The sequence below is a fragment of the Osmerus mordax genome, chromosome 19 (genome assembly GCF_038355195.1).
Source record: "Osmerus mordax isolate fOsmMor3 chromosome 19, fOsmMor3.pri, whole genome shotgun sequence".
Classification (NCBI taxonomy): domain Eukaryota; kingdom Metazoa; phylum Chordata; class Actinopteri; order Osmeriformes; family Osmeridae; genus Osmerus; species Osmerus mordax.
Window position 1 is genome coordinate 11,760,095 of NC_090068.1, and position 27,202 is coordinate 11,787,296.

Consider the following 27,202-nt stretch of genomic DNA (forward strand, 5'->3'; position numbering starts at 1 on the left):
TATATTTCCGTGTAGCCTACGTACTCTGTGATTCTTAAGACCTCTTTGGTCAGACTATTAAGAATTAAGTAAATGTCCACTAGTTGAATAGTTTTAATTAGAACTGGGTGCAAACCTTCACTTTTTCCACGTTGCGTTACGAGCTTTTAAGACTTTAAGGCTAAAAGTCATGAAACTAGGAGGAAAGTAAAGGGGGCAAGGACACGATGAATTATACCCAGAAACATGCGAAACATGCGGGATGAGATTATTTGGACATGCCCATATACTGAGGTGCATCGCCAGAGCAACGTGACAGAAAAGCCCCGTGCAAGATGGGCACCGCCCTACTCAACCAATGAACTTTTAGATGGGCGTGCTATACTGGAACAGGGTGGGGTTTAAGACCATTCTGGACCAATCACAGTAATGTATCTCAAATCATTCAATTCACGTGTGTTTTTGCGTGCTGAGTCGGACGAAGAAAATGTGCAGTGTATACAAGCAGACCATAAACATGAGAGACATGCAAGGACTAGAGACTTAACGCTACCTCGAGTTTCAAAGATTTATATGATTTCCAAACTGTCGAATTCATCACCGTAGATGAGTTTTGAGGAGTGATAACTAGCTCACGAATATCTGTTTCTCCAAAAAGGTGAGTCTGCATTTGTTTGAGTAGGTTACTAGTAGACAAGTTAAAGAACTAGACGATTAATTGACTAAGAAACATTGGAATAACCTTTAAAATAAAGAATTGTTCAGATTCATAACGTGGACATCAGCTTTACGTATGGAATGTGCAGGGACTGGTCTTGATCTAGGTAGAGAAAGGGCTGCGTATATATTGGAAGCCTCTAAAAGATATAACTATTAGAATGTCTTTTATATAATTTGGAATAAGATTGTTTTGATTTGTAACTACCCAACAAGTAATTTCTCTAAACAAAATGTAATCAGCCCTGACATGTGTCGTGCCGAAGCCCAACCCCAACCCATCTTAATGCACGTTGCTTTCACTGTCGTCAACAGTCTCAAAGCCGGTGTCCCCTGGTGTCAATCTGTTCAAACGCATGTTGTAGCACACAGCTTTAGCAGCCTATGGTATTGATTCGATTAACAGCAATGTAATTCGCAATTAGCACAAATCTTTGTTGTTTTTGTGATTTGACATTGTTGTGAACTTGTTGGGGATTTACTCGAGCAAGCTGAAGTTGTGGGTAGTAACAGTAATAGTAATAAAACTTGGTTATTACCTACATCCGGCAGGTTATATGGTAGGCTATTTGTGTTATGGGAGACAGCAATAATTGTGTAGGCAGGAAGTAATAACTCAATAATGCATCCTGATGATAACATTGGGCACAGATATACAAAATATTGATACCGAAATATTTTTGTTTCTTTCTGCAGTGGTTCTGTCAGCCTAGTCACAGAAGTTCCAAGAGGTTCCGAGATTTATTTTTCCCAACTTTTATTTTTTCATCAGCTTTATTAGATACTGATGGGATGAAAATACTATCAACATTGTCAGACGAAAAATCCAAAGAGGAAATCCAATCTTATATCCATATCCTTTTCTTCGTTTTTGCGCGTAAACACTCTGATCTAATGATAGCACTATCCAAACCTATCAAAAGATAATCATTGTCAAAGATCAATTGTATATCACTCATTGATTATTATGAGTGATGATACTGCATACACCACTCCTAGAGATGACACTAGTGGTGTTTGCAGTGAAGAGGGTGCACTGGGCAGACAGGAGGGGGCGGGCTCCCTTGGACTGATTGGCAGCTCCTCTGCCAATGGGAAGCGAGTGCGACCCCCAGGGGTTCCCTCCCCCAGGGGTCCTGCGCCGTCTACCTGTGACGACACAGATGCCAATTCCAGCGGAAACGACTCGGCCGAGAGGGAGGTCGAAGGTCACATGGGGCGTGAGGCGTCCACCTGCAGCTCTAACAATGGGAAAGACTCTGCCATGGAGACCACAGAGAGCAAGAGGTGATGACTGCCACTGACTGCCACAGGACTTAAACATCACAGAACGTAAACATCTCATAACTTAAACATCACAGAACTTAAACATCGCAGTGCTTAAACATCACAGAACTTAAACATCACAGAGCCTGAACATCACAAAACTTAAACATCACAGAACGTAAACATCACAGAACTTAAACATCACAGAGCTTAAACGTCATAGAGCCTGAACATCACAAAACTTAAACATCACAGAACTTAAACATCACAGAGCTTAAACGTCATAGAGCCTGAACATCACAAAACTTAAACATCACAGAACTTAAACATCACAGAGCTTAAACGTCATAGAGCCTAAACATCACAGAACGTAAACGTCACAAAAAAAGTCAGGTAGCTAAATGAGACCAGGCACATGAGAAATACTGAGATTCAACACGAGTAACTCACCCTTCACTCTCCATCTGTCTCTCTCCACTGGCTACACACACATGCACCGTATTGACACAAAAAAAAAAACCCAGATGAAAATGTTGAGTCAAAATCAAAACAGTCTGGACGGCGATAATAAAACATATGGTTGTCCATCTGTCAGCTCCAACTCGCACAGCCCATCCCCCCCCAACAGCTCCATGGCCTACAGCCTCCTGAGCTGCAGCTCGGAGCAGGACAACCCTTCCACCTCGGGCTGCAGCAGCGACCAGCCGGCCCGCCTGCAGACCCAGAGGGAGCTGCTCAAGGCCCTGAAGGAGCTGAAGATCCGGGTCCCGGCGGACCACAGGGGCAAAGGCCGCTCAAGCACCCTGGCCTCCCTGCAGTACGCCCTCAACTGTGTCAAACAAGTCAGAGGTGAGGGAGGGAGGGAGGGATGTATACTATGTATGTATGATAGATAGGTACTTTATTCATTCCCTTGGAGAAACTACGGTGGGAGTCATGCTCTAAACTTGGTAATCTGCTACTAGATTAATACTCTCGTCATTACAATTCGTCAGTATGATCAGTTTTTCGCTTCCCGAAAGAGTGTTTTTCTTATCCTTTTTCGAATATTTTTTTTCTAGCTAACCAAGAATATTATCACCAGTGGAGTGTGGAGGAGACTCATGGCTGCAGTCTGGACCTCTCGGCCTTCACCACTGACGAACTGGACAACATCACCTCCGAATACACACTCCAGAACACCGTAAGACACTACAACTGTTCATTTTAACTTTAATGATATAATCAGAATCTATAGAGTCTTCCCAACATTTAGGCTCCATTTTATTTATCAGACATAAATAGTTCTGAAATAAGGTGTAGCAGAAGAATGTCTCGATACCTACTGATGCGTTTGTGCTCGTCGGCCATCTTTCCTTTCCAGGACACGTTCTCCATTGGGGTGTCCTTCCTGTCGGGCAAGGTGGTGTACATCTCTCCCCAGGCCTCCTCCATGCTGCGCTGTAAACCCGAGAGGCTCCAGGGGGCGCTGTTCTCTGAGCTCCTGGCCCCCCAGGATGTGAGCACCTTCTACAGCAGCACGGCGCCCTGCCGCCTGCCCCCCTGGGCCTCCTGCACCGGCTCTGGTGAGTCCCCCCCCCCCCCCCCCCCCCCCCGAGACACCTGGGTGGCGCTCACCTGGATATCGCTTGGAGAGAGAAAAAAAACAAATCTCACCTGAGAACCCAGGAGATCCCCATGTGGTGGTTCTAACGCCCGCCTCTCCTCCTCCCACCCCGAAGTGACGTCCCCCGTGGACTGCACCCAGGAGAAGTCCATGTTCTGCCGCATCCGCCGGGGGCGGGACAGCGAGGGCGAGGTGCGTCTGTACCCCTTCCGCCTCACCCCCTACCAGCTGACCCTGAGAGACTCGGACATGTCTCAGCCTCAGCCCTGCTGCCTGCTCATCGCTGAGAGGGTCCACTCAGGATACGAAGGTAGGCCCCCCGAGCCCCCAGGAGACACTGACCGTCACAGTTACAGCGACCACAGAGACCTGTCAACCCTGTCAACGGGTTCTTCACCTGAACACTAACAGACTGCTGGAAATGACGTCTACCTGCTGAATTCTTCATCTGTAGGACAGTTTGTCCTTATGTAACCCTCTCTGTAAATCTCTCTCTCTCTCTCTCTCTCTCTCTCTCTCTCTCTCTCTCTCTCTCTCTCAGCACCCCGTATCCCTGCAGACAAGAGGATCTTCACCACCAGCCACACCCCCAGCTGTCTCTTCCAAGAGGTGGACGAGAGGTCAGCGGAACGGCTCGATCAGCCATTAAAGCTCTAAAAGCTTCCTGTGTTTGAATAGGCCCAATGCAGAAGCACAGTATAGTCATGTTGCTGTGTGTTGCAGGGCTGTACCGTTGCTTGGTTACCTGCCCCAAGATCTGGTTGGGACCCCCGTACTCATGTACCTACACCCCGACGACAGGCCTGTCATGGTAGCCATCCACAAGAAGAGTGAGTCCATCCTATCCTCTGGCTTTGTCTTATATATATTCTCTCAATCTCATCTCTTCTCTTGCACTTGTTACACCTCCTTTCAACGAAAGCTGGATGTCGACCAGGTGTCAGTCGTGAATACTTTGTTGTCTGGTTCCCCCCCCCTTAGTTCTGCAGTCGGCCGGCCAGCCGTTCGAACACTCCCCCCTGCGCATCTGTGCGCGTAACGGGGAGTACCTGACCATCGACACCTCCTGGTCATCCTTCGTCAACCCCTGGAGCAGGAAGGTGGCCTTCATTGTGGGGCGACACAAAGTGCGAACGTAAGTCAAACCTCCTCGCTTTGGGCTCGCTTCTGGGTTCGTGAGCAGAAAGGTTACCATTTAGTCACGTCCTTTTGAAAGGTGGGGGATAGCGGTAGGGCATTTGACTGCAGATCAAGAGGTTAATGGGTTCAAATCCCCCTTTGTAAGTGCCTTTGGATAAAAACCGTCTGCTTAACACGTTATTACGATGAATATTCATGTCGTTGTTGTTGTCCAGTCGTTAAAGTACCTTGTGTTTACTGTTCCTCATCCCCCCACCCCCCCTCCCTCTAACAGGAGCCCCCTGAACGAGGACGTGTTCACCCCCAAGGAGGCGGAGACGCGCCCCATGTCCCCGGAGATCCCCCGGCTGAGCGAGCAGATCCACCGTGTGCTGGTGCAGCCGGTGCACAGCGCCGGGTCCCAGGGCCCCGGGTCCCAGGGGGGCCACGGCTCCCAGGGGGGCCACGGCTCCCAGGGGGGCCCCACCTGCAGCAGCCACGGCTCCCAGCAGCCCCGCCGCCGCCGTCACGGCTCCGACCGCAACAGCAACAGCCACTCCAAGCACGAGGCGCACACACACAGCCCGGTGAGTTCCCCCAGGAGTGCTGGAAGAGTGAGGGACGGAGATGGCTCGAAATGAAATGATCCTGGGCTGTGTGAAATGTCTCCACGTTACAGATTAGCACTCATTTCCTAGGGTAAATAACAGTAAGTGGGCCCCTGCCAACACTAAAGCCCGGTGAATCCTCTCCCCCCCCCGGTTAGCAACACCACTGAGGACAACAGCCTGAACAGAGGACACTCACACACACTCACACACACTCACACACACTCATACACACATCCTTCCTCATCTCCCATCCTGTGTGTCGTTCCAGCAGCAGATGACCTTCCAGCAGATGTGTAAGGACGTGCACATGGTGAAGAGCAGCGGGCAGCAGGTGTTCATGGAGTCCAGGAGCAGGAAGCCCCTCCGTAAGCACGCCAGCACCGGTGAGAACCAAGCCGCCAGTCTGCTCTCACTGAACACCAGTGATTCAGATGGCTGAATCACTCAGCCTGTCTTTGTTATGTAACAGGGATGTATGGATGAATAGGTGGGTGATTTGATGGATGGATAGATATATAGAAAATATTGATATCAATCTCTGCAGATCTAACCAGGCGATGTGATGTGTGTGTGTTGTATGTATCTTGTATGATAAATAGTTGTCTGTTTTGTTTAAATAGATTTTACACGAACTTCTCATGAACAAGTTCCCTAAATAAATAACCCCCCCTGCCCCCCTCTCAGGAGCCCTGGTGGAGACAGAGAAGATCAGCAGGGAGCCGGCAGTGGGGGGCCCAGTGGGGGGCCCAGCGGGGCCCTCCAAGCCCCTGAGGAGGGACCCTGCGTCCAGCTACTCCTACCAGCAGGTCAACTGCCTGGACAGCATCATACGGTACGTGGCTGTCCCGTCTCCTGAGGAGGGTTACCTTGACGTTCCACACTTTAGTTGTTTTCGCAGACGCTTTCATTCAAAGGGATAAAATAAATGGCGAAAAAGGGTCACACAGAAAGTCCAGCGGACTAGTACATCCAATGTGGATGTACTAGCCCCCTTGGAAAGGTGATGATGGTGGTGGTGATGATGGTGGTGGTGATGATGGTGGTGGTGATGATGGTGGTGGTGATGGTGGTGGTGGTGATGGTGGTGGTGGTGGTGATGGTGATGATGATGATGATGGTGGTGGTGATGGTGGTGGTGATGATGATGATGATGATGGTGGTGGTGATGATGATGATGGTGATGATGATGGTGGTGTCAGTGTGTGACCTAGCTCCCGTCCTTGGTGTCTGCAGGTACCTGGACAGCTGTAACATACCCAACACGGTGAAGAGGAAGTGTGGCTCGTCCTCCTGCACCACTTCCTCCACCTCGGACGACGACAAGCAGAGGGAGCTGTCGGGGGGGGCCAAAGGTACCTTCTTACTTATAGCGAGGGAGGGAGAGAGAGAGTGTGAGGAAGAAGTGAGAGAGAGAGATTGAGAGAGAAAGAGAAAGAGAGGGTAGGAATCGCAAGCTTAGTTGAAATATTCACTTCCTGTCAGTGGGTGGAACCGAGACGGAAGCTAACTCTGCGTTTATTTTCTCCGCAGACCTGGAGGCGGCCGTGGGCGTTCCGGACGGTTCCAAAGTGGGTCAGCCCGGCCCGAGCCACCCCCTCAGCCCTCTGGCTCTGCACTGCAAGGCCGAGAGCGTGGTGTCTGTCACGTCCCAGTGCAGCTTCAGCAGCACCATCGTCCACGTGGGAGACAAGAAACCTCCAGAGTCGGGTCAGCATCCTGCCCAGCTCCCGCTCTGTTTCCTGTCCCGCTTCCTCCTCTCTCGCTCTCTCTGTCTCTCTCTCTGTCTCTCGCTCTCTCTGTCTCTCTCTCTGTCGCTCTCTCTGTCGCTCTCTCTGTCTCTCTCTCTGTCTCTCGCTCTCTCTGTCTCTCTCTCTGTCTCTCGCTCTCTCTGTCTCTCGCTCTCTCTGTCTCTCTCTCAGTCTCTCGCTCTCTCTGTCTCTGTCTCTCTGTCTCTCTCTCGCTCTCTCTGTCTCTGTCTCTCTGTCTCTCTCTCAGTCTCTGTCTCTCTCTCTCTGTCTCTCTCTCAGTCTCTGTCTCTCTCTATCTGTCTCTCTCTCAGTCTCTGTCTCTCTCTATCTGTCTCTCTCTATCAGTCTTTTTCTCTCTCTGTCGTTATCTCCCCTCGCTCCTCCCCCCTCCGTCTTACATTTCCTGTTATCCGTTTCTTCTCTGGCAGACATCGTGATGATGGAGGAGCCACCGGTGACCCCCACCACCACTGCCCCAGCCGCTAACCACAGCTCCGCGACCCCCCAGCCCCCGCCCGCGGCCAGCCTCGCTCCCCCCAGCCCCGCCGCCCAGGCGGCCCAGCCGGAGAGGGAGGGCCGGAGGCCGGCTTGCGGCTCGGCCCACGTGGGGCTGACCAAGGAGGTGCTGTCGGCCCACACCCAGCAGGAGGAGCAGGTGTTCCTCAGCCGCTTCCGAGACCTGAGCCAGCTGACGGCCCTGGAACCTGAGCCTGGCTCCCTGCGCGGGCACACCGCCACGCCCAAAGGTACGCTGGGAGGGGGAGGTGGAGGGGTGTATGTGGGAGGGAGCTTTAGTTTTTTTCAAATGTGGGTGAGGCAGGTGTTTTTAATAACTGAGGAAGCGGCCGTTAAATGTAGTTTTCCATATTTTTCCCACTCATGTATATTTATTTCGTATTTTTCAACTCAGCACCAACCTTCTATGGTTCTCTCGTGTTTCAGGAGTCCACAGTTCCCAGGACTACCCAGCAGGGGGCAGCGGGCGGCGGCGTGGCCGCGGGGGCAAGCGTCTGAAGCACCAGCAGGAGGGCTCCCTGCGTGCCAGCTACCCAGGCCCGCTGGCCGGCTCTGGGATGAACAGCGGCTCCAGAAGGCAGGGAGGAGGCCGACACCCTCGCTGCATGTTCCCCTCCGGCCAGCCCCTCATGATGCAGGGGCCCCTGACTTCCTCCTCCTCCTGGCCCACCTCCGTGGCCTCCCAGGCCAGCCTGCCCCCCCCTGGGGCGGCCTACCCTCCTGGGGTCCTCCCCTTCTACCCCCTCTTCCCCTCCGTCTCCCAGCAGCTGCTGGCTCACTCGGGGCTGGACCCCAGCCTGCAGATGGCCAGCGCCAACCCCCAAGCAGCCTACCAGTTCCCCCTACACGCCACCCAGTTCCCCCTCCCCATGGCCCCGCCAGTCATGGTGGTGCTGCCCAACCTCATGTTCCCTCACCTCCAGACGGGCCTTCCGGAGTACAACCCTACCATGCCTCACCTGAACCCCGCGCTCTCGCAACTCAACCAGGCCCCTCCGCCCTTCCCCCAGGCCATACCCGTGGCCCAGCTCAACCCGGCTCTGGCCCAGTTCAACCCCGCCATGCCTCCCCTGAACCTGGGCATGCCTCAGCTGAACCCTGCGGTGGCCCAGCTCAACCCCTCACCCCCCCTCCTCAACCCTGCCCTGCCTCTCATGCCCCAACACTTCTGGAATCCCAACCCGACGTTCCCTTACCCCAGCCCCCTCCTGGGGCCCCAGGCCCCCACCATGCCCCTTGTGGACCCTGTCCAAGGGGGCCTCTCTCGCTCCAGCACCCCCCAGTACTTGGCTCAGCCCCCTCTGGAGGGCACTGACTCGCCCCTGTTCCAGTCGCGATGCTCCTCCCCCCTCAACCTGCTGCAGCTGGAGGAGTTGCCCAGCAACCGCCAGGAAGGCATGGCGACCGGGGCGCTGCAGACGCCGCCCCCTCCTGGGGTGGCCGCTCAGGATTGGCCGGGGAAGCAGGGCGCCATGGCGCAGGGCTCCGGCGCTCGCGGCAGCAGCATGCGGGCGGGCGAGGACAAAGAGAACGACAACGTGAGTTTTAACGACCGATGTGAAGGACAGCAAATGAACCCTGATCGGCTGCTCTCTAAACACGCTATTCACACCTTTTTTTTTTTTACGTAAAGAAGTCTCCGGCCGATTCGCCGCAGGTGTTCTGTAATCCTCCCTGTCTGTGTTCCGTGTCCTCTGATAGGCCGACGCTGATGACCTTGACGCCATGTCCACCTCCAGCGACCTGCTGGACCTGCTGCTCCAGGAGGATGCCTGCTCAGGCACCGGCTCGGCCGCCTCGGGCTCCGGGTCCTCGGGCTCCGGGTCCTCGGGCTCCGGGACTGGGTCGTCCGGGTCCTCAGGGTCCGGTTCTAACGGCTGCAGCACCTCAGGGAGCGGAACCAGTAAGTCCAGAACAGAACACACCAGAACAGAACACACCAGAACAGAACACACCAGAACAGAACACACCAGAACAGAACGTTTGATGCTTATCTAGTGTAATGGAGAGAGAGACTGGATTCTCTCACACACACACACACACACACACAGTCTAGACGCTGTATTCTTCGATAATGCAGCCATTCACAAACACACACACACACACTTTCAGAGCCCAAGCCAGGAAGTGACTCGTGACTTCCTGTTACCTCAGGAAGCAGCAACACCAGCAAGTACTTCGGCAGCATTGACTCGTCGGAGAACGAGCACGGTCACAAGGCGGTGGGCGAAGAGGCCCAGCTGATGAAGTACGTCCTGCAGGACCCCATCTGGCTGCTCATGGCCAACACGGACGAGAAGGTCATGATGACCTACCAGATGCCCACCCGGTGAGTGGGCCCAGCAGCCGACCTCTGACCCTCGACCCATCTCTGTGTCCGTGTGTGTGTCTGTATGTATGTTAACTGTGTGTGTGTGTGTGTGTGTGTGTGTATATTAACTGTGCTGTGTGTTGCGTTGTGTCTACAGGGACAGGGAGACAGTCCTGAGAGAGGACCGGCAGGTTCTGAGGGCCATGCAGAAGAAGCAGCCTCACTTCACAGAGGAGCAGAGGAGGGAGCTGGCACAGGTGCACCCCTGGATGGGTACAGGAGGGCTCCCCCCGGCCATCAACATCAGCGTGAGTCCCTCTTACAGATCTACTGTGACCATGTTGTCAGCATGTCCACCTCTGCAGGATCGCAGGATCGCTGGAGGGTTTATAAGTAAATGAAGGTCACGCGTACATACTACATGCAACTTTCTCAAACTCCTTCTCCCTCTTCCTTCTCCTCCTCCCTCCTCCTCTCTCCTCCTCATCCCTCCTCCCTCCTCCTCCCTCCTGTCTTCAGTCTTGTTCAGGCTGTGACTCCTCCTCCTCTGCCCGGCCGCCCCTGGAGGCGGAGCTTCAGGAGATGGACCTGACGGGGGACCTCCCCCTGCAGGAGGACAGGACTCCAGGCACCAAGGGCCTCCCTGGCCCCAGGGGCCCCCACACCTCCTCCCCGACCCCCCTGCAGGCACGGGCCGCCCGGTCGGAGGAGACGCTCAAAGCCGTCGCTGGGGAATCGAACCTCGTTGCTAAGAGACAGTTGGCCCGGGGGGAGGAGTCTGAGGTGACCTCATCCGTCACGGATATGGCGATTGGAAAAAAAGACTGAGGATAATTGAGCAGCCTATGGATTCATCCCCTGTATTTGTACATATGTAAGCCCCTTTGAAGCGGGGCCTTTTGGATATGTAAATGTATCTCTGATAAGACACAACGTCCATGAGGAGAGATTATGAGCAAAATGAACAGTAAATGTGTAGAAATGTTACGCACTGTATATAAAAATACTGTTTGTATTGTATGTTATGTATTTTGTGTAATGTTAAAAAAAGAGGAAAAATATTTTGTAAATATTATTTTTATTGGCACGAAGTGTCTGGTCGTCTTTCGACTGTAAACTGTTTGTATGTTATTGGTTTCTCTCTCCTAAAGAATCTACAATTTGATCGTTTAAAAGTTTTTTGCGCCGTATCAACGCAATAGACTTTATCCATCCAATGTCCATATTGGAAAAAGCTGTCAAATCTATGATTGTATATGTACATTTCACAAATTCATGTTGAAGAATTTGTTTGCTAGAATAATAATGATATTGTAGGGAATTTTCCACAGTAATGTCAAATATTCTATGATACTGTATTTTACAGTACATATTCAAGAGAATAATATCACACTGCCATCATTTTGTAGTCCTTTTATTGTCATGTTTGTGTTTTCTTCATTTCCAGTCAATAGCTAAAGATACTAGTACATGAATCACATTCCCACCTGTCATTTCCACAAAACCGTATTTGATACCTAACTTTGTTATGGATGTTTATTTGTTATTTTATTTTAAAATGTATTTTATGGGAGCGGGGTGAAGAGTTAAGGGGGTGGACGTTCGTTCCCATGGTAACGGAGCAGTTGGATGTTGTCGCTTGGACAGTGACGTGAGGAGAAGGCCCAGGTGTTGTGTGGATGGTTTGATGGTTGAGCTTAATGATGCATTCCTTGTCAGACATCCCTCACCCCCCCCCCGTCTCTCAAATCTCTGGTGCTTTAACCCATACCTGGACATGTGGTTTTCCCTGTTACAGGTACTCTTCAGAAACTATTCACTCTTTGTCTTTATTCATTCAGTCATATGTTTTATGTCATTCTGTGGACCTGAAATAAAATTAATTAATCCTGTCTTTGTCTGTAAGCCTTAGTCATGAGGTGGCACAGAGAAGCTGTCCCATCTCAGGCCTCTAGGGGGCGACCAGACCCCACAGTGTCATTGCAGTCCTATGAAGACCACCAGTGTCTTGTTCCTGAGTAAACCTCAGTCTACATCATACATCTACAAGTAGGGTGAAGTGCCTTGCCCAAGGACACAACGTCATTTGGCACGGCCGGGAATCAAACCAACAACCTGATTACTAGCCCGACTCCCTAACCGCTCAGCCATCTGACCCCCCCCATCTTCTCTCCCCCTCTCTCTATACCCCTTGTTTCTCTCTGTCTGGAGTCGGTATAGAGTTCAAACATGCATTAGAACATTCCGAAGTGCTTGTGTAAAGATACTGGCTTGGCCGAGGGAGAAAGAGGAGGATGATGATGAGGAAGAGGCGGAGGAGGAGGAGGAGGGGGGAAGAGGGAGGGGGGGAGAGGGAGGGGAGAGGGAGGGGGGTGAAGGGGGGTGAAGGGGAGGAGGAGGGGGGGAGGGGTGGAGGAGGAGGAGGGGGGGAGGAGGAATAAGAGGAGGGAGACATCTTTGGCATGAAATGTGTCATCTCCACCCACAGAGAACTGGGCAACAAAACCAAGTCCTCAGAACCTTCCTCGCTGACCTTCAGCAGATGCCACACACTGACCATCTCGATCTTCAACATTTCTGGGAAAAAATAAGATATTTAGTGTGAAGTTAGATAATAAATACCCTTGCTTCAGCCTGAAGGAGAGAGGCTGTGGTCTAAGCCCAAACACAACAGTTCCCAGAAGATGTTTGCTGTCCTTGCTGGCACAGAGTCTGGTGGACAAGAGTTGGTCTGGTCAAACTGAGTTACACACTTTCCTTCAGTCCATGCCTCACACTAACCATCTCACTTTCAATATTTCCCCCTCATCAGTCCCTCACAGTGGGTAATCTACTCACTGTCCAGTTCGTGCCAAGTCAACCCCTTCTGAACAGCGGTTGAATAATCAGGTTATCCACTGTTGCATATTGAATGTGTGTGTCGTTCCTGTGTTAGTTGTTGAGGGTTGTTGTTTTTCACAGTCGGTTTGTGGTGGCCAGTGATCTTCCCTTACAGCTGGGGAGAGAGACACCACAATGACAGAGGAGAGATGGGTTCACAATCGTTGTGTAAACAGTCACACACGTTCAGAGGTCTGCAAGTCTTTCGTGTGAGGCCGAGGCTGAGGGTAAGGCTGAGGATGGGTATTTTTGGCCTTATTATGCCTTTATTGGGCAGAAACACTTACAGAGAGACACAAATTGCATGGGGAGAGAGGGGAAGATGTGTGGAGATGGGCCTCAGGCTGTGTGATATGTGCTCTGCCCAGTGAGTCCTCCTCTCATCACTCCTCTTCTGCCTCTCAGCTTTCCTCCCTTGTCTCTTCTCTGAGCCTGATGGAATACACACATTTTCAGAAAGAGAGTGGGCCCAGACTGATACTAAGCTGTGAATAATCATTGTTTTTACAGTTAACTACGTCCCCCCCCACCCCCAAACAGAGCTCTGCCTTGTGGTGTTGTGTAATTACCAGCTCTGTGTTGCTCAGAGCACTCCTCCTATCTCCTCCATCCTCTCCTCTCTCTCTCCCCCACTCTTCCTCTCTCCTCCCCTCCCTTACCCTTCCTCCTCTCCCTCTCTCTCCCCCACTCCTCCTCTCTCCTCCCCTCCCTTACCCTCCCTCCTCTCCCTCCCCCACTCCTCCTCCCTCCAATCCCAGGCTCCCCTGCTGCTGTTCCTGATCCCTGTCAGGAATGTGAGTGCATTGTGATGGATTGTTCTGGAGTCGTGGCAGAGGTCTGCAGCTCTGGATTCCAGCCAGGTGTTACAGTGGGGTCATTTTAACTCCCACACACACTCGCACACACACACACACACACACACACACACACACACACACACACACACACACACACACACACACACACACACACACACACACACACACACACACACACACACCCCACACACACAAACTACATTCCTGCTCTTTCTGGGCCTTTTATCAGACCTTCAGCCTCTATGTCAGCTAGTAACAAGCACCAGACACACTACACAACTATCACACAGGAACTACAGATGCGTTCACAAGCACAGGCTCACATTGTAAAAACTACCGCAGCAGCATGTTTGCTGTTCTCTGCTTCACAGAGTGCCCCTATACTGAATCCATACTTTCAAGCAGTTCAGATAAATAATCTGTTGGTATTAGAACCTTGTTTGAGTGATTTCCCACCTGTAAGTGGAGACAGTGTCCCAGTGAAGCCAGACTGAGACGGGGGTGGAGGGGGTGGAGGTGCCCCTGTCTCCTGGCTTTGATCCTGCCTCTGCTGTGACGTCCCCCATGAATCTGGTGGTTTAATGGGCTTTATAAAGCAGCCGCTGCAGGCCCCTGAAATGTGGGCAGCAGAGCACCATGGAGGGAGGGAACCTATCCTCCCTGCCCCCCCAGGTCTCCAAGAACCCTTCAGCCCCCCTGTCGCTTCCAGCCCCCTCCAGCTCCCTCCAGCCCCCCCAACCCCCGTCCCTCCCACTCCTTCTCTCCCTTTCCTCCCTCCTTCTCTTCCACTAAGTCCCTCCCTCCCTCCATCATTCCCTCTCTCCCATCCCTCCCCCAGCTCTAAATACCTGATTTATAAAGCCTGATAGTGTTTGTACGTGATGCTATCTGAGTTCTGCCTGAGCCTTGACACCAGTGTGTGTTCCCCAGGCAGTGTGTGTTGCCCCTGTGAGATGCCAGACCCTACATCTCTCCTGGCTCCTCTTTCCTGTGGTTCCCCTCTGCTGTACTGGGGCCTGTGTTCACGTTGACAGCATCTGGTAGCAATTAAACCCTCCCCTCCCCCTCGCCTCGCGTCATCTCAGCCAGCTCGATTCTCAAACTCTTTCGACACTTTCACCATCCCTCTCTCTCTTTTGATCCTTTTCCCTCACTCCCTTCCCCTTTTCTCACAGCTCCCTTCGTTCCTCTCTCTCTCTCTCTCTCTCTCTCTCTCCCTCTCTCTCTCTCTCTCTCTCTCTCTCTCCCTCTCTCTCTCTCTCCGCCCCTCCAGATCCTCCCTCCCCCTTATCCTTCACCTCTTCTCCGTACTCTCATCTGTCTCTCTTGTCTCTGTCGCTGCGTGTGTCATGATGAGGAGTGAGGTCGCTGTCTGTGCTCTCTCCCTGCTCCTGTCTCTGTCTCTGGGCTGGGCTCAGGGCCAAGCGGGAACCAACTACACCAGGTAAGATGCCCGAGGCTCTGGGCTTGCTGTCATGGATCTGGGCTTGCTGTGTTTGTTGTGAATCGCGTCTGTGCTGAGAGGTGTGTCTCTGATTGGATGGCTGCGGAGCGTGTGCGTAGGAAACATCCAGAAAGATGCATCGTCATTCGCTACTTTTGTCAGGATTGTGTATCCCTTGGATGTACATTATATCTTAGCAATAGTTTACTGTGGAGCAAAGTGCACTCTGTTTGGAAGAAGTTTCCTGTATTTGTGTTTGGAAATTCTTTCCTGTACTTTCCTGGTCTTTCCTGGTCTTTCCTGTTCTTTCCTGTTCTTTCCTGAGTAGCCCACCATAGTGGAGCTCCCCCCCAGATGTTTGGACCCTGTCTATCTGACCGGGGGGTTGATCAGGGCTTAGAACAAGGCTTATTGGCTCTCATCTCTGTCTCTGCTGGGGATCTTGGCTCTCATAGGCTGGTTTCTGTCTCTGCTGTGCTGATAGGCTATCTGGTAGCCTGGCCTCCGTCTCTGCTGGGGTCTTCCGGACGGACCTCCTATTTTGTGTGATTCTGGGAAGTGTTTCAACTAATCGGAGAAATATTTGCGTATGTCTGAGCTAGCCTCAATGGATTTGGCTCGAGTCCTGGAAAACATACTGGATACAACGGCCAACCCCCCCTCCACAATGATAGTTGACTCTTTTGTTTTGCTTTGTAAGAGTTCACGAGGGTTTACAAGCAGTTTATTGAACTCTTATGTCTGTCTTGGATGTGATTTTTCCAGACCCTTATTTTGTTTACATTTGTCTCTCACAGACGGGATCAGCGAGGGGGGGGGGGGGGCGGGGGGGTATTGGAAAAGGGAAAAGTTGTAGGAAGCTCGAGTCAAGGAAACATTAACCTCTACTAACTGTTCTGTCTCCATCCTGTCTGCAACCCCCCTCACCCTCTCCTCATTCCCCTGAAACTGACACCAGCCCAGAGAAGGTATAACAGCAGGCAGTTGTGGGGATTTACTGAAAACCTCTTAAGGAAGTGAGCTATAGCTGTATTTATGTGTGTGTATGTGTGTCACTCACACCTGTACGCCTGTCTTGTTTGCGGAAAGAGCCGGTAGTTCTTACAGTAAACGGTTGTTGACTCTGTGTGTCTCCATGGCGACCCTGCTTGCTGGCTCTTCCCAGGCCCGTGTTCCACTGTGGAGGAGACCTGGTGGCAGACTCTGGCTTCCTGGGCAGTGAGGCGTTCCCCAGCCACTACAAACCCAACAGCAAATGCGTCTGGCGCATCACAGTGAGTTACTGACCTGCCTTCGTACCCCCCAACCCCCCTGTGCTCCTTCTATCCTCTCACTTCAGTACCCTCCAACCCACCCTCAATACCTCCCACCCTCCTATTATCCCCCCTTACTACCCCCCAACCCCCTCATCCTCCCCTTTATCCTCCCCCCTTACTCCCCCCCAAACCGCCATCCTCCCACCAATAGCCCCCCCCCCAAAAAAAAACATGCTCTTCCTCTCTCTCGCAGTCTTCATGCTCTCCTTCTCTCCCCTCTGAACTCCAGGTCCCAGAAGGCAATTTGTTCATGCTCTCCTTCTCTCCTCTCTGAACTCCAGGTCCCAGAAGGCAATGTGTTCATGCTCTCCTTCTCTCCTCTCTGAACTCCAGGTCCCAGAAGGCAATGTGGTCATGCTCTCCTTCCGCATTTTCGACCTGGAAGCCGACCCGCTCTGTCGCTATGACTACCTGGACGTGTACAACGGGCATTCGAACATGGTGCAGAAGCTGGGGCGTTTCTGCGGGACCTTCCGCCCCGGCTCCCTGATCTCCACCACCAACACCATGATGCTGGAGATGGGTTCTGACGAGGGCAACGGGGGCCGCGGTTTCCTCACCTACTTTAACGGGGTCCGACCCCACGTGGACGGTAAAAAAAAGCGTCCGTTAAACGTATGCGTTAAGCTGACAGGTGTTTGAAGCACGTGGAAACCTGGAGGTGTGTGTGCGTTTGTGTGTGAGTGTGTGTGAATGAGTGTATCTTCATGTGTGTGCTAGTACCCACCCATGTGCGTGTGTGTGCATGCGTGTGTGTTACCTGTGCACGTGTGTAAGTGTGAGGGAATCTCCTGACTAACTCGTGTGTTTGGTTTCAGAGGACCAGTATTGTGGAGGTAAAATGACCAAGTCCCAGGGTGAGATCAAAACCCCCAACTGGCCCGACAAGAACTACCCTGCAGGCATCAGCTGCTCCTGGCTCATCACGGTGGAACCCGACAGGGTTCGTCATTTCCCATCACCCCCTGCTCCTAGCGTTAGCGACACTGACACCGTCGTACATTTAGTCATTTAGCAGACGCTCTTATCCAGAGCAACTTACAGTAAGTACAGGGACATTCTCCCCGAGGCAAGTAGGGTGAAGTGCCTTGCCCAAGGACACAACGTCATTTGGCACGGCCGGGAAGCAAACCAACAACCTTCTGATTAATAGCCCGACTCCCTAACCGCTCAGCCATCTGACCCCATTGTAGGGATGGTACACATCATAATACCTGACATCCGGGTGTTGAGTCTTCCCGATGTATAACCTTGTTGGTTTGATTGTAATTCCTTGTGTCTCGTCTTCATTGTAATTCGTGGTTCATTCATTCATTCTTGGTGGGTTAGGTGTTTGTAACGTGTATGTCTGTGTGTGTGTATACATATATGTGTGTGTGTGCTAGGTCATTGAGGTGAAGTTTGGAAAGTTTGACTTGGAGGCCGACTCCTACTGTCGTTTCGACTACGTGGCGTTCTTCAACGGCGGGGAGAAGGACGATTCTCGGCGTATAGGGAAGTTCTGCGGAGACGTCCCTCCTGCGTACGTATAGGCTCCGCCCTGCTGCCGCCCCTAACCCCGCCCCTGACCCTGCCCCTTACCCCGCCCCTGACCCCGCCCCCGCCCCTGAACCCGCCCCTGACCCCGCCCTTGACCCCGCATGACCCCTGCTCATGTCTGACATCCGTTAGCCGACTGTTAACCCTTCCACGTCAACAAATGGCCTGCGTAGGGGCATATATTATCACCTTACATGATGACGTTTGTTTGAACATTAGTGGGAACACTGTTTTTATCTGTCGATATGCTAACACTACCCTCTGCTCTGATGCCAGTCATGGGTGGGGATATCTCAGTGGTTTGCTGACATAGGTATCGACCCTACTGCTCGCCATTCCAAACCCCCACCCGTGACTCCACCCTCGTCTCTGTCTCCGCCCGCAGAACCATCGTCACCAACGGCAACGTGCTCCTGGTGCAGTTCGCCTCGGACCTGAGCGTGACATCCGACGGCTTCATGGCGACCTACAGCAGCGTCGCCCGCGGCTCCCACGTCCCCACGATGGACCGCGGCACGGGGCCCCGCCTGGACTCCGCTCCCTTCAAACCTGCCGAGAAACCCCAACGGCCGGCCCTCACCACCACCACCCTGCCGCCCACCACCACCACCACCCCATACGTGGCCCCCAAACGCCAGCCTGAGAAGCCCAAGCCTGAACCAGTCAGGCCCCTGGGGCCAGCACCCCCCGGGGGGAGGAGGGTCGTGGTGAAGAGGCCAAACGGCCGGAGGACAGGTGAGAGGGGCTGAGGAACAGATGCGGTCACAGCAGTGTGTGTGTGCGTGTGACGTGTGTGTGACATCTTTCCTTGGTTCCCCCAGTCCCCCTGAACCCAATGTGTGCCAAGGCCTGTAAGAGAGATGGAACCATCAAGATCAGCTTCTGCGCCAGTGAATTTGGTGAGTTACACTCCAGACAGCTGTATTGAATGGGGGTCAAATGGCTGAGCGGTTAGGGAATCAGGCTATTAATCAGAAGGTTGCCGGTTCGATTCCTGGCAATGCGAAATTAAATTGTGTCCTTGGGCAAGGCACTTCACCCTACTTGCCTCGGGGGGTAATGTCCCTGTACTTACTGTAAGTCGCTCTGGATAAGTGCGTCTACTAAATGTAAATGTATTCAAATGTATTTATCTCTCTTCTCGTTCTCATTATTCAAAAAAACTAAAACAATTCCTCTCTCTCTCTGCCAGTGCTCACAGGGAAGGTGATGGCCATAACTCCAAGCCCTCAGGGCGGTTTTAGCGTCAGCGTGTCCATCATCAGGACCTACAAGGCAGGCAGACTGACCATCACCCAGGCAGGAGAGGCCATGTCGGTCAAACTGGCATCAACGTGCAAACAGTGTCCTCTACTGCGTAAAGGTACTGGAGTCCCCTGTTACACTAGACACACACACCGACACACACACACAAGATCCAGAGACACTCAAACGAAGACGAATATGCAAACATATTGTCATTGGCTGAGCGGTGAGGGAATCGGGCTAGTAATCCGAAGGTTGCCAGTTCGATTCCCGGTCATGCAAACTGACGCTGTGTCCTTGGGCAAGACACTTCACCCTACTTGCCTCGGTGGGAATGTCCCTGTACTTTCTGTAACTCGCTCTGGATAAGAGCGTCTGCTAAATGACTAAATGTAAATGTAAAAAAAAGAAGAAAGTACACACTTGCCACATCAGCTTACACACTTACAAAACGTGCGTGAATCTGCTTCCTCCTCAGGTATGAACTACATCATCATGGGTCAGGTGGATGAGGACGGTCGCGGCACCTTAAACCCTGGAGCCTTCACCGCTCCATACAAAGACCAACATCACAAACTACTGAACAACATCAACAACCAACCATGCTAACCCGACGCTCAAACACACTGTTCGCCAGTCCGAGACCAGAAAGAATACTGGCTTATAATTGCCATGACAACCAAAGCCACGTTTCCCCCCCCAAAAAAGGATGTTACCTTACAAGAATCACATGACAGTTTTAATCACAATATCGGCACCATATATGGTATTATTTTTGTATGTTTTATACTCATGCAAATGTCAGGCCTTGTGTTTGTAATTTATGTTAAATAAAATAAACCATAAGACACGGAAATATATGTTTTATCAACTATTCGGCTTAGTCAGTATAACTGTGAGTGCTTACTGCTTGAGGCAGTGGGAGACAGATTTATGGATCCAACAGCGCCACCGTGTGGTCACAGATATTACTGTTTCTGAAATGTTCCTGCTTCGTCATGCAATGGTAGGCTCTCAGAACGTAATCTCGCGAGTTTTGGATGACTTGAGGGTCAAGAGTCAAGAACACCATGTCGAAAAAGAAAATATTAGAAAACAGGTGTTGTTCACATTACACATACTATGCATTATCAAGCAGGAAAAATGACATTTAAGTAATGACAGTAAAGACATACTTTGTTACTATGGCTGTTGCTTATAACTCCTCCAATTCATCTTGAATATGAAAAACTTTAATAATTCTGGGGAAGGTGTTGCAGGTTGACACAGTCAAATGAGACTTTATAGCTTCATGTGTGACGTCACACACACGGTTAATCTTTCTCCAGTGTTGACAGTCTCATAAAAGCATGTTTGGTTACAGACATCCACGTGACTGAATGACAAATAAGATTGTTTGGGTACGTACTTTTAATTTGTGATCAACAGCATTTCCTGTCTCCAACATTTAAAATATATTTGCTACAGTGTTTTTATTCTTCTTCATTCATATGACAAAATTAGTCATGTAAGGTTTTCCCCTAATTATTATTTCATTGAAATAGTAAAAATTCAACTGATACACTGATTGTCATTTTCATCCTTGTAAGCAATCTTAATTTAAATAGATAGTTGTGCAAATATTACAAAGGATTGGGCAGGACAATATGTATATTAGAACCATTGTTTTTAGACACTGCACTGTGCAGTGTGTGCACTGGCCACACTATGTATCCTCTGGACAAGATATTACAGACGACTAAAAAACTGGTGTTAGACACACTACTCTTATACACACACATATAAAGACGCAGAGGCACACACACCCGCGAACAAAATTAATAAATAAAGTCAAGAATAACCCCGAATAACAGAGAAGCATTTACAATGCACTTCATGGTGTAAACAAAGCTTCAATCTTACTACTACCAGTATTATATCACCTCAGAGAAAACAGAAGTGTTTTTTGTGTCATCTGTCAGTGATGCTCCTCACAGACACACACACACACACGCACACACACACACGCACACACACACAGTTCATCCATTAGGACAGGGGCATCTAACCTAATTCTCCATCCTCTCTCAGTGTGTGGTCCACAAGGACCACCCACTACATCCCTGGTTGACTCGGTGCTAACCTGCCGTCCTGCTGGCTAGGTGAGAGAGGATCGTGGGAGGTTGCCTGAGTGGTGAAACTGGGGCGCTAGTATGTCGAGTCTATAATGTTGCCCTCCAGCTGGTGTCTGTAAGCCACCCTGGCCTTGTGTGAGAAATAACACCCTCCTCCTCCTCCTCCCGCTGTGTCGGTGGACCAGGACATGGCAGGAGAGAAGTGAGGCTCCCCCTCGCTGGACGGCACTGCAGGGACCAGAGGACACAGGGTGAGGCCACCACAACACAGACCAGGGAATCACCACAAATTGTTCCACATTCCACTCGTTATTCATTTGGCAGACACTTTTCTTTTGTGCCTTTTGAAAGTACATCCCAAAAAAAAGCATAATTCTAACAGTAGTTATTCTACAGTCCTTCTCGTATGGATTCAAACATATTATTTGATAGGCTGTATGGAAGACATCTTTTGATAGGCTGTATGGAAAACATCTTTTGATAGGCTGTATGGAAGACATCTTTTGATAGCCTGTAGTGCTCTTACCCGCCTTAGGAGGGCAGTGTCTCCCCTTGCCACGGCCTTTACAACGCCTGTACCATGGAAAACACTGGAGGACCTTCACACCCATGGGACCTGTAGATATAGGCGCCAGTCTGAAATAAATAATCAACAGGTTTTAATCAAGCTGAATCTAGTGTTTAGATAATGTGCTGTTCTCAAAGGAGTTTACTCATTTGAAATACGCAGAAAGGTTTTGATAATTCTGTCTTTTCCCAAAGTCACAATATCTCGTGGATGTCTGGTTGTGACCAGACATGAAAACAACTGAAATGTGCTTTTATATTACACAGAGGATACGTTCTATATTTTACATTTCTATAGAGACCTCATTCGATCTAGTTGAGGAGCTTCCTCAAATAAAGCTTTGGAATGTTACGCATTCGATTCTGACCCAAATCTGTCTCTGTCTGGCCTTGTGCCTAGGACATCGGTCCTAACACTCGCATCACAGTCATCTGTCACCCACTTAAACTGCATGGCCGTGAATGGCTCACTCTTCACTTTAATGTGCTGATTAGATAACTATGTGTGGATTATACAGAGTCACAAAGCCTGTAGAGTCAGGCTGCGAGATCAAAAGTCTGTTTATTTCATGAATGTTTGGGTCCTGCAGAGTTTTGGTTTGGGTTTTTCTCAATGGGGTTAAAGGTTGAGCCCCAAAACGACGTCATTTAAAGCACTAGGGGCTGGTAACAACATTTATCCTAATTACCTTACCTCACAACTCTCTAATTCAGGACCCTTTTAATTGGTCTTTCTGGCAAAGGGCTCCAAAGTAGGGTACTACCTACTGAACACTGACGTACTCTACCGTCAGAGAGTGGGATTATCGCCTGGAACAGATCAGGTGTATTGGTGCAGTATTCATAGAATGCCATGGCTGGTTAAACCCAATAGTTACACCTCCAGGGTTTTGCAGGGTGAACCCAGAGTGCACGCTCAGCTGTATAGCTACATACACTGACCTTGTGATTATATAGGGTGTACCTTCTGAGTAAAGTCTCTTATATAAAGAGTGGAGCGATAATCTGGAGTTGCTAGAAATCCTAACTACAGCAACATTAACTCGGGATTGAAAGAGCAAGGAGCAAGGGGCAAAAGTTTAAGTCTAAATAACATTGAAAAATTGAAAATTATTTGTGAATTTTTAATTTCCTGCCTTTGTTTGTTTATCAATAAAGTGGGTGGGAAACAGTTATGCAAAGAGTCATTGCTGTTGGTTCAGTGTTAAAACAAGTTTGGCAGAAAACATTCTGATTTACATGTGAGATTTTACGCTTTAATCAAAAGTTTTCCTGCTGTTGCATCCAGGCTGGATACAATGTCTTCATTTAGCAAATGTTTTGATGGAAGCACAGTTGGACCCTGGACTCATTCACAAACCCAACACCTTGAAAAACTAAGCACTCCTCAACAGACCCCTGTGACATTTCACATACAAGTACAAATACACTAGGCCTATGTATTTATTACATTAAATAATAATCCTACATAAATACAAAACAAGAGCCCTAGAACTACCTATCTGATAATGTGTTGAATGCAACTCACCTGTAAGAGTCTGAGATCCAAACAATGGCAAAACTATGGTCAAATGGTTGAGTAGGTAAATAAATCAACGTGTGAAGCCCGATCAAGGTCTTGCAGAAACCGTTTATGTCTGAGTGTAACACGATGGTATCGCAAGTCCTCGCTCCTTGACAGATGATGCTCTAACTACGCCCTGTCTTCCTGTTGAGTCCGACTGGCAACGGGAATTTTCCACTGCCTACCCCGTGTCTTAAAATAGCTAATCCCTCAGCGCGTGGCCAAGACAAAACATGCCCCACCTCTCACCGGATTTATTTTGTTGTTGAACATGGGACAATAATGAATGACAATGTTCCTGAATGTGACTCTTATTTTTTTTCTGGTAGTCTTTTGACTACCAGAGTCTTAGCCAATAGCCTCCGTTTTTCGAAGTCAGTTTGAAAGGTTGACGAACCAGTAGACTATAGGCTTTCTTTGTAAATTAGGCATAAACCATGTTTTTACTGATAGCCAAACGAACAACCATTAAGGTAAACCAATAAAGCACACAGGGTTATACAACCAGTTGATAACCACTTTACACTTTTTTACACTTTTTTTTGTCTGTGGCAAGCATCTGCAGTAACACGCTGGGACACGCTGCAGTGACAAGTACGGGAATTCTTTTTGTTTGCTATAGGAAGTCATCATGGAGATAGTAATTTAGAAACCTACAGCGACATTATGGTTGCGGTCATATTATGATAGCGATTGCTAAACAAGGTTTATCCCAGACCAGTTACAGCATGTTCGAGGGCTTAATTAACTTTGTTGACTACGACTTTTAGCAGTACAATGGTAGCAATTTATTAAACATTTAATCATATAGTACAAAAGAGAATGATAAAAAAAAAAAAAAAAAAATACTAAAATAGCCAAGACTTACAGTGTATGTTACAGAGATGTTTAGTCATGTAGCAGAGGATTTGTAATGGCAGCAGCCATAGACATTTTCTTTCTAGGCACATCCTCAGTTACCTGTCACTTGTATCCACCCTTTAACTCTTCAACTAACCAACCAACCAACCAACCAACCAAAAACATTCCAAACACCCCATTCCTCCCTTCTCATAATCTCACACCCACACGCTGCCTTTTCCCTCTACCTCCATCGCCCCCTGCCGGCCACAGCAGCTCCCTGCGCCCAGGCCACGGTGGTGCGAGGCGGGCAGGTTCTTGTAGACGGCGCGGCTGTAGGGGATGAAGCAGAGGCCCAGCTGGAGGTGGCGGGCCAGGCGGCAGTAGGCGGCCAGGGCCAGGACCAGGAGGGGAGTGAGGAGCAGGAAGCCCACCACCAGCAGAGCCACACAGCCCCCGTCCTCCAGGAGGTCAGAGCAGTACAAAGACGTACCGTGGGGGCGCACCTGGGGGAGAGGAGAGGGGAGGGAGGGTCAGTAGGGATGGGACTACACACACATACACACACACATACACACACACATAAAAGCCTCACCGTGGAGTGACACAGGAAGCCAAACACGACCATGACGAGCGCCGGCGTGAGGATGGCGCCGAACACGACGCCGGCCAATCCAGCGTTGATCACGGCCACGACCAGGTTCTGTGCCGTCACCAGCACGGAACAGGCCCAGCAGTCCAGGGAGGCTCGGAGCTCCAGGGGCGCATCGCCCCCCCCTGCCGGGCTGCCCCCTCCTGCCAGGCTGCCCCCCAGCAGGTAGGGGGGAGGTGCGGCTCCCCCTGCGCCCCCTCCAGGGGATCCAGGGATCACTGAGCTGAGGGAGCTGCTGTTCTGGAGGTGGGGGGACGGCGAGGCCTCGACCTCCCCAGGGTCGGGGTGAGGCTGCTGGGTGACGCTCTTCTCCAGGGTCCCGTTCCGCAGGAGGCTCATTCTCTCTCCGGGTGGTTCCTGGTCAGATCAGATCACGTTCTGTTTTACATTTACATTTAGTCATTTAGCAGACGCTCTTATCCAGAGCGACTTACAGTAAGTACAGGGACATTCCCCCGAGGCAAGTAGGGTGAAGTGCCTTGCCCAAGGAGACAACGTCAGTTGGCATGACCGGGAATCGAACTGGCAACCTTCGGATTACTAGCCCGATTCCCTCACCGCTCAGCCATCTGACTCCCTGTTTTGTCCCTGTTTTGTATACATATAAAGGTTTTTTGTTTGTTTGTTGTGAGTTGTGAGTCGCTACAGAAGGCTTTGCCCATAGATCAACACTGAGATCCAAACTATAGACAATCACTGTAACTCTCACAGGAGATACAATCTATGGAAAACCTTTGAAGAAGAAGTGCTTCAGTGAGGGATCTTCTCCTTCAGAGAAGGTTGGTACCCATAGTAACAAAGTCTCTTCAACACGTCTGCTAAATAAATACGTTGTTATTACCATGATACACCAGTAATTGATTCCAGTGTGAACCCAGTGACAGTTTAAGTCATTTGCAGCTCACCACTACCAATCAGATCTTTGTGACTTGCTGCAGCCTTTGCGTCAGATTACTATCAACCACAATATTAGCTTTGGCAAGCTCGCTTTTCACTGACTTTTTTTTTTTAAAGCAAAGGAATTTTTTCTTTAGTACTACGAGGCCAAGTTTCCCTAAAGTGCCACAGCGAGAAGTGCGGAAAGTAAACAAAGATAGCCAGCCAACCCTGGGCAAGAGGAAATGGACTCCTCTCCACCCCACCCCCAACCTCCAGGAGAACCACAGGCTCAGAACAATGCCTCGGGAACCCATGGCCTTCCCCTTCCCAAAAACCGCTGTCAACAAGCTCCTGTGGGTCTGTAACAGGCTGCTGTCTCTAACCCCTGATCAGATGCTGTCAGAGGGTTCGGACGTCTGTCCAGGCTGGGCACACACGTGTGGGATGACTGACCCCTGCTACTCTAAACACAGGCACAGTTGGGCCGAGATCTTCTGAGAACTTTTCAGAATCTTTGAGGGTGTGCTGTAGATATCCAATACCCTTCTCTTGAGCCACGGTGGCGCCGTGACGTGATCAAGAATTGAAAAGACGCACAGCACCTCTTCCAGACCCACAACTGTACTGTACAATGTCATTAGCATGCTCGGGTCTGTTGGTTCTGCTTCATAATCACATCAATATGTTACTGTCTGGGAACATGATGCATGTTTCTAATACTCCCTCACCTCTGAACATCATCCAAAGTCCCAACTGTTCTGCTTCATAAGCACATCGATACGTTACTGTCTGGGAACATGATACATGTTTCTAATTCTCCCTCACTTCTGAACATCATCCAAAGTCCCAACGACATAATTGTACTCACTGCGATGTCCTTGTGTTGAGATCCACCTCCTGTGAGAAGAGAAAATATAGTCTCCAAGTCCCAACCGCTACCAGTGTGTGTATGTGTGTGTCTGTGTGGACCAGAAAACCAGTTAGGCTTCCTCTGGTTGTGACTAGGCTCAGTGTGACTCTCCAGAGCAAGGGTCAGAGGAAGAACATGAAGGCTGGAGGTCCAGATCCCGATGCTGATGCAGCAGAAGCGCCGTTTCCTGAAGTCGTACCGGTCGCTCGAGCACACAGAGACTCACGTATCTACCAGGACGTGGGAGAGCACAGCTGCTGTCAGCCCCCCTGTCTCTCTGCTGTTCAGAACCAACGTTACCCTTCCTTTTCCCTCCTTCCTTTTCCCTCCTTCCTTCCTATCTGGGCCTGATCTCACTCTTCCTTTCCTGTCGAGCTGTTTCCTTGCTCTTTGCTCCAGCCTCTCTCTGTGTGTGTGTGTCCTGTCTCGCTGGGCTGCGGTGGTACTGGTGGGTTTAGGGAGGCAGCTGGGCTGTGTTAGGGGGCTGGGGCTGGTATTTGGGAAGGGCGGGGGTGTCGGGGGTGGAGATCGGGGGGTGGGGGTGCACTGGAGGGATTACTC

The 27,202-nt window shown here is 50.5% G+C and overlaps 3 protein-coding genes across 5 annotated transcripts; 2 read left to right on the top strand and 1 right to left on the bottom strand.

The window, feature by feature from the left end:
- The first annotated feature begins 508 nt into the window (after nucleotides 1–508).
- On the top strand, nucleotides 509–11,765 carry LOC136962766 (period circadian protein homolog 1-like). 3 transcript variants are annotated; one of them, XM_067256645.1, is made up of 20 exons: nucleotides 509–637; nucleotides 1,393–1,983; nucleotides 2,558–2,811; nucleotides 3,024–3,145; nucleotides 3,326–3,527; nucleotides 3,684–3,878; nucleotides 4,110–4,188; nucleotides 4,292–4,398; nucleotides 4,550–4,703; nucleotides 4,983–5,274; nucleotides 5,567–5,681; nucleotides 5,983–6,130; nucleotides 6,532–6,650; nucleotides 6,829–7,005; nucleotides 7,475–7,792; nucleotides 7,989–9,100; nucleotides 9,264–9,465; nucleotides 9,717–9,891; nucleotides 10,031–10,181; nucleotides 10,393–11,765. In XM_067256645.1, exons 2-20 carry the CDS (start codon nucleotides 1,664–1,666, stop codon nucleotides 10,699–10,701), a joined length of 4,551 nt encoding a protein of 1,516 aa, XP_067112746.1. In that variant the 5' UTR covers nucleotides 509–637; nucleotides 1,393–1,663; the 3' UTR covers nucleotides 10,702–11,765. The 3 variants fall into 3 exon arrangements, with proteins under 3 accessions (XP_067112746.1, XP_067112747.1, XP_067112748.1); XM_067256646.1 differs by having other exon boundaries at nucleotides 5,570–5,681; XM_067256647.1 differs by lacking the exon at nucleotides 509–637 and having other exon boundaries at nucleotides 1,982–2,028.
- A 3,062-nt stretch (nucleotides 11,766–14,827) lies between these two features.
- Nucleotides 14,828–19,971, top strand: pcolcea (procollagen C-endopeptidase enhancer a). Its single transcript, XM_067257554.1, has 9 exons — nucleotides 14,828–15,015; nucleotides 16,181–16,289; nucleotides 16,665–16,923; nucleotides 17,150–17,274; nucleotides 17,717–17,853; nucleotides 18,256–18,605; nucleotides 18,692–18,769; nucleotides 19,063–19,233; nucleotides 19,594–19,971. The coding sequence occupies exons 1-9, from the start codon at nucleotides 14,921–14,923 to the stop codon at nucleotides 19,722–19,724; spliced, it is 1,455 nt and encodes a 484-aa protein (XP_067113655.1). The 5' UTR covers nucleotides 14,828–14,920; the 3' UTR covers nucleotides 19,725–19,971.
- Nucleotides 19,972–24,128: 4,157 nt separating this feature from the next.
- Nucleotides 24,129–26,900, bottom strand: tmem88a (transmembrane protein 88 a). The gene is made up of 3 exons (XM_067257263.1): nucleotides 26,600–26,900; nucleotides 24,796–25,209; nucleotides 24,129–24,706 (listed from the first exon to the last, which is right to left on the bottom strand). Exons 2-3 carry the CDS (start codon nucleotides 25,189–25,191, stop codon nucleotides 24,419–24,421), a joined length of 684 nt encoding a protein of 227 aa, XP_067113364.1. The 5' UTR covers nucleotides 25,192–25,209; nucleotides 26,600–26,900; the 3' UTR covers nucleotides 24,129–24,418.
- Nucleotides 26,901–27,202: the final 302 nt, after the last annotated feature.

What these genes read in the sequence shown, in the direction of transcription:
- LOC136962766 (XM_067256645.1), top strand. Translation starts at nt 1,664, where the DNA reads ATGAGTGATGATACTGCATACACCACTCCTAGAGATGACACTAGTGGT. An exon ending in TTCCAAGAGGTGGACGAGAG is followed by an intron (nt 4,189 to 4,291) that starts GTCAGCGGAACG and finishes TGTGTGTTGCAG; the next exon opens with GGCTGTACCGTTGCTTGGTT. An exon ending in TGCCTGGACAGCATCATACG is followed by an intron (nt 6,131 to 6,531) that starts GTACGTGGCTGT and finishes TGGTGTCTGCAG; the next exon opens with GTACCTGGACAGCTGTAACA.
- pcolcea (XM_067257554.1), top strand. Translation starts at nt 14,921, where the DNA reads ATGATGAGGAGTGAGGTCGCTGTCTGTGCTCTCTCCCTGCTCCTGTCT. An exon ending in GCGGGAACCAACTACACCAG is followed by an intron (nt 15,016 to 16,180) that starts GTAAGATGCCCG and finishes GGCTCTTCCCAG; the next exon opens with GCCCGTGTTCCACTGTGGAG. An exon ending in GCCAAACGGCCGGAGGACAG is followed by an intron (nt 18,606 to 18,691) that starts GTGAGAGGGGCT and finishes TGGTTCCCCCAG; the next exon opens with TCCCCCTGAACCCAATGTGT.
- tmem88a (XM_067257263.1), bottom strand. Translation starts at nt 25,191, where the DNA reads ATGAGCCTCCTGCGGAACGGGACCCTGGAGAAGAGCGTCACCCAGCAG. An exon ending in GCTTCCTGTGTCACTCCACG is followed by an intron (nt 24,707 to 24,795) that starts GTGAGGCTTTTA and finishes CCTCTCCCCCAG; the next exon opens with GTGCGCCCCCACGGTACGTC.